This window comes from Triturus cristatus, chromosome 7 (assembly GCF_964204655.1).
Source record: "Triturus cristatus chromosome 7, aTriCri1.1, whole genome shotgun sequence".
NCBI classification, from domain to species: domain Eukaryota; kingdom Metazoa; phylum Chordata; class Amphibia; order Caudata; family Salamandridae; genus Triturus; species Triturus cristatus.
The window spans coordinates 1,822,032,294-1,822,043,978 of NC_140590.1; the positions used below are offsets into that span (position 1 = coordinate 1,822,032,294).

The 11,685-nt window shown below is 41.8% G+C and overlaps 1 protein-coding gene across 1 annotated transcript; it reads left to right on the plus strand.

Moving 5' to 3' along the window:
• The first annotated feature begins 4,881 nt into the window (after positions 1-4,881).
• On the plus strand, positions 4,882-5,811 carry LOC146813278 (olfactory receptor 5AR1-like). The gene has a single exon (XM_085615355.1). The coding sequence runs from the start codon at positions 4,882-4,884 to the stop codon at positions 5,809-5,811; it is 930 nt and encodes a 309-aa protein (XP_085471481.1).
• Positions 5,812-11,685: the final 5,874 nt, after the last annotated feature.

Here is an 11,685-nt window from a genome sequence, read left to right on the forward strand (position 1 = left end):
TCGCGCTTTTTAAGTTTACGTCTTGTATGAAACATTATGCTCTGGGTAGATATGAACAGCTGGGCACCGCTTTCATACATGAGGTTTGGTCCCTCCCCTTTACGTATAGATGTACTAGAGACGATACTGAGGTTTATCTGAAGGGTGAGGAATGTACCACGACACCAGATCATTCCTTGGTATGTAGGCACATTCAGTTACACGGTGCATGCAATGTACAAGCCCCAAATTTGGCCTGCGTCCTACGAGGTGTCCCAGTGCCTGTGATTACGCCTTCTTTCATGCTGCTTGCAAACGGTAGTTATTTAATTTTGAATAATGAAGCTTGCTGCGGGATGTTAGTGGGAATCCCATATATAGTAACTGTATCGCAGAGGGTTGTCTGCTGCAATAATGTTCTCTTTCCACCCCCGCATGGGCGGCTGGATGTTTCCATCTGGCCTTCGATTCCGACCTTGAAAGCAGAGTTCAACAAGTTGAGCAGAATAAGAGCTCTATTGTCCCAAAAAGAGGTGCCATTGACTTCCTCTCGTGAAACATTTGTCCTTCACGTTGCAAATACTCGCACTGAGGTGCAGGCGCTTTTGAATACTGACCTCCCCCTGCATTTTGGAGCTTTGATCCAAACAATTTTCAATGCCTCGTCCACGACCAGCCTGGCTCATTTTTTTAAACTTGTAGGCTCAGGCCTCGTGACCTCTTTCCAAACTATTTTTGGTGTGATTCCGGCATTTTTTCATTCTATTTTCTCGAGCATCTTTGGAGGTGTTCCGCTGATTCTGGCACTGGTGGCAGGAGTGCTACTTTTTCTTTTCATACTACGGAATGGCTGCTCTCTCTGTGCCACACGAGCGCCTGCCCCGTCTGCATCTTCTTCGTGATAGGATGCTTGACTATTATGGTACTCTGCCATTGGCGACTTTGAGCCTGGCATATGGATTATCCTTCAGGTATTCCTATTTCACCTGCGTGCAACCTGTTTTTCACTGCCTGGATTGTCCCTTTGAATGGCCTCTGGATTTGTGCTTGACCAATACGGTGTCTCCGGTGCCGGATTTCGATCGACTGATGAGGCCCTTTGTGTCTCACGAGTTTGCCTGTTCTGGTGTCCGGATTATGGCCTGTGGTGCGGCGCATGGTATCCTGGGTAATTGGGACATCGCAAAGGCTGCCTACGACTTCTTAGCTATGAGCTATCTGGAGGAACAGTTCGGTTGCCCTCTGATTGTGCTAGAGGCTCCGTTTATTGAAGAACACGTATGTTCCTTTTCTTTACTTAATTGGATGGCTGAGACTTTTAGTGGCCCTGCAAACGATTTCTTGTTGGAAGCAGTTGCTACGTATGCTGCATATACGTTCATGGATTGACTGTGCTGTCGTCCATTTTAACTGTGCCTTTGGACGGCTACCCGGCCCAGCATTTCTTTTTATTTTTTTCTCTTCCCGTTATTCGTTTGAGGTTTTTTGATTTTTTTCCCCTTTTCTTTTTTCGTTTTTCAGACTTTTTTACGATCTAAAAGTTTAAGTTGGATACACCTTGTTCTGCTCTGTCGAAACTGAACTCTGCGTTCTTGGTTTTTCTTGCCTATTAAATAGTGCTTCGATCAAGGGGGCATGTAGTGAGGACTCCCTTAATACGTACATACATTGTTAAGTTAGCATAACCACGTTAGATGTTAGAAAACCATCTTGCTGCTTTTGCGCACGACACTGCGTTTACATGTTATCCCTTAAACAAACTGCTGACTTGAGCCTTGCCTCACACGAGAGCAATCTGTTGTTACCATCCCGAGCTCTGCGCAGCGACCTTGGTCTGTACATGGTGTGACAAACAGTCTGAGTTATTACACAATGCATGTTTTCCACTCTAGGTTGATCGACCCACTATTTAGCCATAACACACGAGCAGCTGCAAATACCTGAAAGTTGGTGCTTTTAATATCACAGACATCATGTTTATTATTCAGACCGAAGACGAGCCTTCCTGCGAGAAGACTCCTGTGGCTCCTGTGATGTGATTTCACTCAGCTGATCTTTGAGGTATGGGGTCCCCTATTCAAGCCTAAGAGACCTTCTACTAGCCTAATAATAATATTAGCTTCTTAATAAAGGGAAGGTGGTAGTATCCACTGTCATTATAATATGATCACCCCTTTTATATTCTATGGTATTGTAACGATGCTGATGGTTTTGATTTTAATCATTTGTCTGCTTGTATTAGCCAAAGTACTGCATCTTAGGACACGTGGTCTATAAAAATACTCTTTTTATTTACACCGTGTCTCTGTTGATTCTTGTTGTGGACTGATGTGAGAATAATATACGAACAGGTATTTCCGATTCCCACCATTCCTGAGAGTACACTAAGTAGCTTGTTCTGGGTTGTCTTTTCATTGGGATCTCTGAGCCGAATCTCGGATAACGAATGGGACACTTATGCTAGCCGGATACTGGGTTCTGGGTTCTGAGGTGAGTTTCTGGTACACCACAATTCACTGAGGTCCTGGGGTTCTACGCATAGTTCTGTGTATAAGCAGAATCCCTGCAACAATATATCACTACGACACTTCTCTGCCGCCAATGCGCCATAACCTTACACCTGCCTCATAGCAGGCGTAAGGGTGACGCAGGCCCTTTCACATGGGGCCTGCCCCATGTGAAAGAAACATTGCTGGAGTTGCGTCAGGCTTCCGACACAACTCCAGCAATGTGCCACTTTTTGCGTCGACAGATACGTCAGTAATACTGCCGTATCTGTCATTCATTGCGACATGATGCGTCATATTGTAAATATGACGGATCATTGGTGTCGCATCGCTGCTGTCACACTGCAATGTGCCACTTCTCATAAATGAGGTCCTAGATGTATATGCTTTGCTTCTTCTATGCCCACTTTATTGCCAATGCCCCCAAACTCCTGACCGCCACTCTGCTGGCATTAATGCAGCCCTCCTTCACATCACATACCAAGGTTGGTGGCCCCTGGGAAATTGTTTGTGAGTACCCATGACCTAGAATTTTACATTTTCTTGCAATGTTGTTGAACCAGGGCAATTTATTGGAGCTGTGACTTGATCAGACACATGCAGGGCTTTTAGATAAATAGCCAGCTGTGCTTCCGTCCCTAAGAGGACCCAGTACAAGATTGGCTTGAGGGTTAATATACCTTCAGTCAGTGGCTGAGCAAGGGGGAGTTGGGGGCATCGGTCATAGGGCAGGAATCTCCAGCACCCCCCCCCCCCTCGGTTGTACATGCAGCCACCTGGCGGCAAAAGCAATGACCGCCACGGGAGAGACAACGTCTAGCTAAGCTGCTGCCTCCTGTGTTTTTCAAGCCAATTCAGCCCTTGGTGCAGCCATGGGGGTCCTAGGTCCAAAGAGTAATAAGAAATGGAAACATTGTTTTTGGTTTTTCTCCATCTGTGTGTCCCCCTAGCTCTGCCAGCTTTGAGTGGGCTTGGATAGAAGGCTCCATTTACATTGACCACATTTGTTGCAGAGCTGTAGGACAGTGTTACAGTATTAGCTCATAATAACTTAGGGCTTTTCCTATCTGCTAGGCCAAGTGTAGTTTCTCATCACATCTAATCCCCAGATAACCGTAGTAATGTAGTCATTCTAGAGCCCTGACAACATTTTAAATGTGTTTTTCGGATTTCGCTCTGAATTCAATACATTAATAAAGTTGGTATTTTGGGTGTAAATCATTGTATTATTTTATTTGAAGCCTTTGTGTAGCCGGTGCATTAATAGTTCAGTGCAAATCAATAACACAGTCTTGTTTGCAAAGAGAAACATTGGCATTTTGTCCCACCCTTGGCTGGAACATCCAAGTACAAAGCTAGAAGGCTTTTACCAATATAATTCATGATCATACTAAATAAAGTAGGAGCTAGCTAAAACGCAACCTTCGCTTACACCACTGTTCTTTTAAAAAATGTTGGCTTTTCCTTAGGAATTTTATACAAATTGTCTCAGATAACCTTCTGAAGCTCATTAGGACATGGCTCATTGACAGTCACAAAAATATTCCAGTTGTCTTATTAGGAAAGATTGGTGATTATCACATTTGTGAATCTTATCACACACCTGCCAACCTGCTCCGCCTCTACCTCACCTCTGATTCAAAGTTTTATTTATTTTATGCATAGCACAAAAAGCAATTCTGGAGAAAGCGCTTTAGCAATATTTATTTGCCGAGTCCGTGTCACATGATTTAAACAAGGTTGAGTTCGGAACATCTGATCTTGAGAAATGATTGTACAAACCCCTCATCCCCCAACATATGTCACAATCCCTTCAAAGTTGTAGGGCTGGATTCACAGAGGTAGCTTACACTTTGAACTTTACAATTTGGAGAATTCATAAACCCATGGTGTAAACTCACTACATATGTGTAAGCAACATGTCTCCATCCCTAAATATGGCAATTGGCTAACTCTATTGTAGGTGGATGACATTCTCTTTAAATCTCTCCATGAGCCTCCCTAAACCCCTCTTACTGCTCCATAATTCCGTTCACTGTTGTAGAAAATGTGCTCCTTCTTTAAGTCACTTCTCTATATACTTTTTGACATTTACTATTAAGACCTATACGTGCGTGTGCTGAGACGCCACAGTCAGGATGGAGAGCTCTGCACATACACATATTGGTCCTACGTAGGTGTAAAACTCTGCACGTAGTTTGTGAATTGCAATTTGTTGTATAGTACTAGAAATTTGGTGAATAAGGCCCATATAGTTAATGGCTAGCTGCACCTTAAGTTCTGTATCACTAGAATGTCCAGTTAGCACTTTCTTTAAATGTGATATAGTCAATATTAGGATTCCTATTTTAATTTTAAAATCAATGTCTTCCAGGAGATAAAGTACGAAGAGAATATGGAAAATCAAACAACCCTGAAGGAATTCATAATAGTTGGGTTTGTTGTTCGACCGGAGCTAAAGTCACTACTTTTCACAGTGTCTCTATTTATTTACCTTTTAGTCATCTCTGTCAACCTTGTGATCATAGTGACTGCAAATGTGGAACCTCGACTGAAAACTCCAATGTACTTCTTTCTCCAGAACCTGTCCCTTTTAGATATTTGTAGCACAACAGTCACTTTTCCAAAACTGTTGGCAATTTTCTTAGAAAAAAGCAGGGCTATATCCTTTGCAGGCTGCATAACCCAGATGTATTTTTTTCTGTCTTTCACAAGCATAGAAGTCTACCTTCTTGCAGCCATGGCTTATGATCGCTTTGTGGCCATCCACCACCCTTTACGATACACTGACATCATGAACAAGAGATCCTGCCTTCTTCTGGCAGCTTTTTCCTGGGTGCCTGGATTTCTGGACATGGTTCCCCATGCTGTCTTGGGGTCACAATTGTCCTTTTGTGGTTCCAGACTCATCAACCACTTCTTCTGTGATCTCACAGCTCTGATGAAGATTTCCTGCAGTGATCCACATGATGTTGAAGCTCTGATTTTTGTTGAAGCTATCTTTGCAGGTCTCATTCCCTTTTCACTAACTGTTACCTCTTATATTTATATAATTCGTGTAATTCTAAACATTCGCTCTGCTGAGGGGAGGTACAAGGCCTTCTCCACATGCACCTCTCACCTCACTGTTGTCACTGTTCTGTATGTGTATATGTTCTGCATATATGTGCGTTCTGCATCCTCCTATTCACCAGATAAAGACAAGCTGCTTGCCATTGTGTACACTGCTTTCATCCCAATTTTCAATCCTCTGGTTTACAGTCTTAGGAACAAAGATATGAATGAAGCTCTGAAAAAACTCATAGGTAGGAAAGCAATTGCATGATCTAAGATGTGTTATTTATTGAGCAGATTTTCAAAGCTGCTAAAGCCCTTTAAAATATATATATATTTAAGACTTTCAGGACGTCACAATTTGATTTAACTAGTGAATGTCTTTTATTAAATATTGATGGTTTGGAATTTATGTTGTTGCATGTACCCACCCTCTCAGGACACGTCTATGGGAACAACACACTGTAATGCGTCTGTCTCCCAACAGCATTAGTCTCATTAAGAAAGAGATCAAGAAGGTAGCTTTTTGGTGACCTGGCCATGAGCTTCACATTTAAATGGGTACTTCCCTAACAAGAGTATTGTTTTACGGGGCCATTTTAACTCAAGATCCACTTTATATTTATGTGCTTTTAACTCTTACTTAACATGTGATTTTTCTGTGCTGCTGTTGAATTTGACTTTGTGATTTTTTAATAGTGAATCTATTGAAGGCCTTCAAGGCCGCGTTCTTATGCTTTGGGCAGGGGAGCTTATCAGAGCAGGAGCATACATTCTGGTGCTTCATACCAATTATAAATCTTTGCTGCATTCTCACTTCCTGTCAGCCATATTGGTGGGGCCGTCAGGTATGGAAGAAAACGCTCTAGTTGTTGACACATCCTGCCTTCCCCCCATCAACAACAGCATATAAAGGGGACCGCTGCGCAAGTGCTTGTCCCACTTAGATGGCTACTTCCCTAACAAGAGTAGTGTTTTAAGGGGTCATTTCATACTCTAGATCTAGCTTATTTTTATGAGTTTTTAACTCTTACTCAACATGTGATTTTACTGTGCTGCTGTTAAATTTGACTTTGTGATTTTGCCGTAGTGATTCTATTGAAGGCCTTCCAGGCCATTTTCTTGCACTTGCACTTTGGGAAGGGGAACTGATCAAGGCCGGAGTGTAGATTCTGAAGCATCACTTGAGTTATAAATCTTTGCCGCATTCTCACTTCCTGTCAGCCATTTTGGTGGTGCGCTAGTTGTACAAGGCAGAGCTCAAACTTGAATTCCTTCCCATCAATACCAGCATATAAAGGGGACCAATGTGCAGACGTGCCAAAGGCAATACCATCAGTGTCCATCTGTGCCTGGACTGTGAAAGGCACCAGGAATGCTGCCCCTCCTATGAGAAATTGGATCACGTACTCTGCATCTACAATACTAAAATTGAGGCAAGTCCCGCACGAAGATTGCTTATCTTTTTGGTTTTCCTTAAAGGCTCTCTGCCCTGGATAATCACTGCTTAAAATGTCGGCTATAAATTGTCACTTACTGGTTTGCAAACATGTTGAGTATATGAACTGATCAAAACAACTTACCCGAAGCGGTATTTTTTACTGAAAACTGGCTCAATCCTGCTATTACAGCCAAATTCCTTGAAAGGGGCATTCCATCCGCAACAGCCCTGGAATTAATGTGTAACGCTGATCTCCTTTCCTGCAGCGAAGGATTGCAAATCCCACTTCAAATCAAGTCATCCAGGTATGGGTCTCAGGCTACACTAAGAGATCCGGCAGATCATACACCCACAATGCTCTCAGAGTAGGTGTAGTGATCGGTAAGGATATAGATATATATAGAAATAAGACTGTCATGGTTAGGCTGTTTATTCTTTGCACGTTCGTAATGTTGGTTACTTTGCTTTGTTTCATCTGCCTAATATGCGCAGCTCACTCTTTTTATGCAAGATTACTATTGTTTCCATAAATATATTGAAAACCTTATTTGTATTGTTTCTATGTTCAACACAGGCATGCATGAGTAGACAATGAAAGGGGTAAGATCTGTTTGCACGATTCCCTTGGGATCATATTGTCATGTTCGAGGTTGCCACAATCACCTGCCACACCAGGAAGGTTAGAGGTTCGGATGAGGCACTGTTAGATAGCTAGGAGTTACCCAACAGTCTCTGATGGTGTAGAGGGACTCACTCCCTGCATTTTGAATTCCTCTTGTCCTAATACACAGTACTACCTTTTTTAGTGAGAACCATATAACACCTTCTGGCGCTACTCTCAGGCTACAGCATCCAAAGATGTGACAGACCTTTCGGCAGGGGTGGTGGCATAGCAATTATTCATAAATATGTAGTAGGCTGTAGCATGGTTGCTTGCTCTATGCAATATTGTAAAAGTGCCTTATTTCAGATATCTGTGAATAAAACCTTTTTAATTTACAAATTGCCTGACCCCACCAAAGCTTTCAGAATAGTTTTAAGAATGGTTCTTCTATTTGGATTTCTACATGTCTACCAATAAAAATGGTACCCCACCTGTGTGGTAGGTCCTTGCACCTGCGGCACAAAATACCCCAAAACTTGACCAAAGAGACATCATATTTCACCCAGCAGAATCCATATGTTTTACAAGATGGCAGCTGTGGATTTTGTGCCCCAGTTCAGCCGGCATCTATGTAACCAGCAGTTACTACTGCCAAAGCAGAAGTAGGCCCAGCACCACACATGGCCAGCCACTGATAATGCAATACCCTCCCATAGAAAATATTAGAGGCAGTGACGTAAAATAGAACCGCATTAGAAGAAATTTAAATTAAATAGATTATTTGGACTTTTTTAATTTAAAATGAAATGTAACTTTACTATAGTCAATTTAAATTAATTCTACAGAAAATGATTGCAATTTATAATACATAATAAATAGTTTAAACATTTTTTGTTAATAAATCTTTGTGAAATAATGTTAATGTAATTTAATATATTTAAATGGATCATTTATTAATCATTTAAGTCAAATACTGCTGTAGCATTTTGATATTGGGTTACAACTTCAAAAATATATAAAAAGAATTTTCAATAACATTTCAGCAATTTTCTTCAAATTAATAAACTTAGGGGGTTTTCCCAATACTTTACTAAATGGAGATCTTTGCCCTGAAGGTAGAAATTCATCTATGGTGAAAATCTCTCCATGGTAAAGTATCGCAGATAACAAAAAAAATTAAGTTGAAACTAAATAATAAAGAAAATCTTCATATTAAATATTATTGTAAATTCATGTTATATGTTAAAATTGAATGTAGAACAAAATTAAAAATTGTGATAGCATTAATAACTTAGTTTAGATTCTAAATTGCTAAAGGAATGATCACCAGAATGAGTAACACTAAAAAAAGAGAAACTCAACAAGTGATAACAAGATTTAGAGAGTGCTCACATTTTTACCGAGAACCCAGCTGCTGAAATGAGTTGCCATCTCAGAGACGGATAACGGCAGATAGTGTGATTAGGAACAGTTGAACTCCACACGTTTGCACCTACAAGCTGTAATTACTGCCAGCTACACTGGTTCAGTAGTAATTCTCCAATTTTCTGAAGAGCAAGCAGCATCCCTGTTAGAACAAAACTCCATAGTAAGCATCAATCAAGCTGAACATTTTAAAAAATTCATAACAATAGGGTTAAGGCATTGTTATTCTTCTCTTTCCACAGGCCCTCTTTCTGCTTCAGTGCTAATGATAACAAATTTTGGCCAGCGTATAGTGTCTACCAGACTAATGTATAAAAACATGAACTCCTCCTTTACTCTTAATATGACAAAACAAGGACCTAAGAGTAAACTAGTGACAATACACTATTGTGCCTGCGGTGGCTCTTATTAGGAAATTAATTCCAATGGTTTAAATCATGTTCTACACTTCGTCTCCCACTAGATTGTGCAGATGATGACTATTTTAGCCAAGGTTTGCAGAGATTGGGGCGCTTCTTTCGGTATTCTCTGCTGATAATGACCAACTCTTCCTGATATTTTTCACTTTTACAACCACATTTTTTTTATAATTTCTTAGATATTGAAATCATTCTAGAAAGCACTCTTCACAGCATTTTTAAATGGACCATTATTCTGAGGGTCAATCAATCAATCAGTCAATTAATCAATCAAGGGCTTATACAGCGCAAACTACTCACCCGGAAACAGGTCTCAAGGCGCTGAGTTTCAGAGCCAGGTCTTGAGGTCCTTTAGAAACTTAGGGAGTGATGTAGTCTGTTGGAGGTGGAGGGGGAGGGAGTTCCATGCCTTGGCCGTGAGGAGGGAGAATGAGCACCCTCCTGCTCTGGTTTTCTTGATCTGAGGTACCACCGCGAGGGAGAGCTGGGCCGAGTAGAGAGAATGCTGCGGAGTGTGTAACCTGAGGTGGTGGTTCAGGTTGGCGGGGCAGGTGTTGTGGAGGGCCTTGTGTGCGTAGGTGAAAAGCTTGAAGGTTATTCTTTTCTCAACAGGGAGCCAGTGTAGGGTCTGTAGGTGTTGGTTTATGTGGCAGTGGCACGGTAGGTTGAGGACTAGTGTGGCGGCTGCGATCTGGACGTTCTGGAGTTTGCGGGTGAGGTTTTCGTTGATTCCGGCATAGAGTGCATGGTCTGCTGATCTTGCACAATTTCATAATAACCCAAGCAAGCAGATTGCAATCTCATGTCACATAAAGCCTGAGATGGGAATCTACTCCAGGGCTTTGATAGCCTTTTACCAGTAGAGAGCAAAAAAAGCTGCTCCCCCATCACATGCAGGCACTGTGTGATGGGTGTCAAGGAAATACCAAACTCACCTGAGCACAGCCAAACGCCTTGGAGTTTATATTTGATCCCTATTCTAGACTACTCTTAGCAGAGTCACAATCTCTGCACAAAGCACCATAGCCCTACAAAAAGCGTAAGCAAATAAAGACCATACAAGCCTATAGAATAAGAAGTATCCCCCTCTTTGCACCCTACAGACGTGGTATGTGATGCTGTCCCACTTTCAAAGGAGAGTGGAAACAGCAGTGTCAGGTCTACACTTTTGGGTGCTGCCTGTGCTGTAGCTATCACTGGTGCAGCAGGCCCTGAGTCACTGGAACCCAGGGGCTATTAATCCAACTACAACACAGTTATGGCTATTTATTTCTACCCATCTAGGGGGGGAGAAACCACATTGTCTTTGCTCTCAATAGGGCCTATGGAACCCTTACTACACAACAAGGTTCTGCTGCCAGGACGTGGAACCAAGGGCTGCATTCAATGAAGGTTCTATCGTATGCACCCACACCTTGTAAGCATGTGATGCTAATCAACCGGTAGCGCTGATTCTCCTAAACATATCAGCTGTCTGTGACATGGTTGACCATCATATCTTGCTTAATAGATTACAAGAATAATGTCTGAGATTGCATCAAGTCATTCTCGCGGCAGATTCTTATAGGGCAATATCCCTGTTAAATACAGATTACAAGGTTTTCTCAGGGATATTGGCTGCCAGGGTAGCCAAGATTATAAAATGTGTTATACATAGTGACCGGAGAGGCTTTATTCCTGGGATGCAGCTCAATAAGTTAACTTTCGTAATGCTTGGGAAGTGGATTTACCAGTAACTGCTGCGGTAGTGAACGCCGCTTAGGCCTTTGACCAAGTTCACTGGCCTTATCTTTAGGAGGCCCTAAAGACCTTTGGATTGCCTAATAATACAATAAAGGCTGTCCAACTCCTATATCGTTCACCGAGAGCAAGAGTTCTTGTAAATGGGGAGTTTACGGATTGGTTCACATAACGCGCAGAACAAGACAGGGGTGTCCCCTGTCCCCGCTTTTATTCAATCTTTATATTGAACTGTTAGCGGCATGGATTAGAAAGGACAAATCCATTGTTCCATTTAGATATGGAAACTTGGAGATAAAATTAGCCTTATACGCTGATGATCTTAAACTATGTACTTTGATCCCCAAGAGGGCTATCACTACTTTAATGGCCAAAGCAGAATCTTTCGGAAAGATATCAGGATATAAGGTCTACAGAGATAAGACAGAAATTATGGAATGGAATCAACCAAAACAAACTCTGGGGGTAACATTGTACATGCGTTACCTTGGTATCATAATCACACAGAAATTAGCA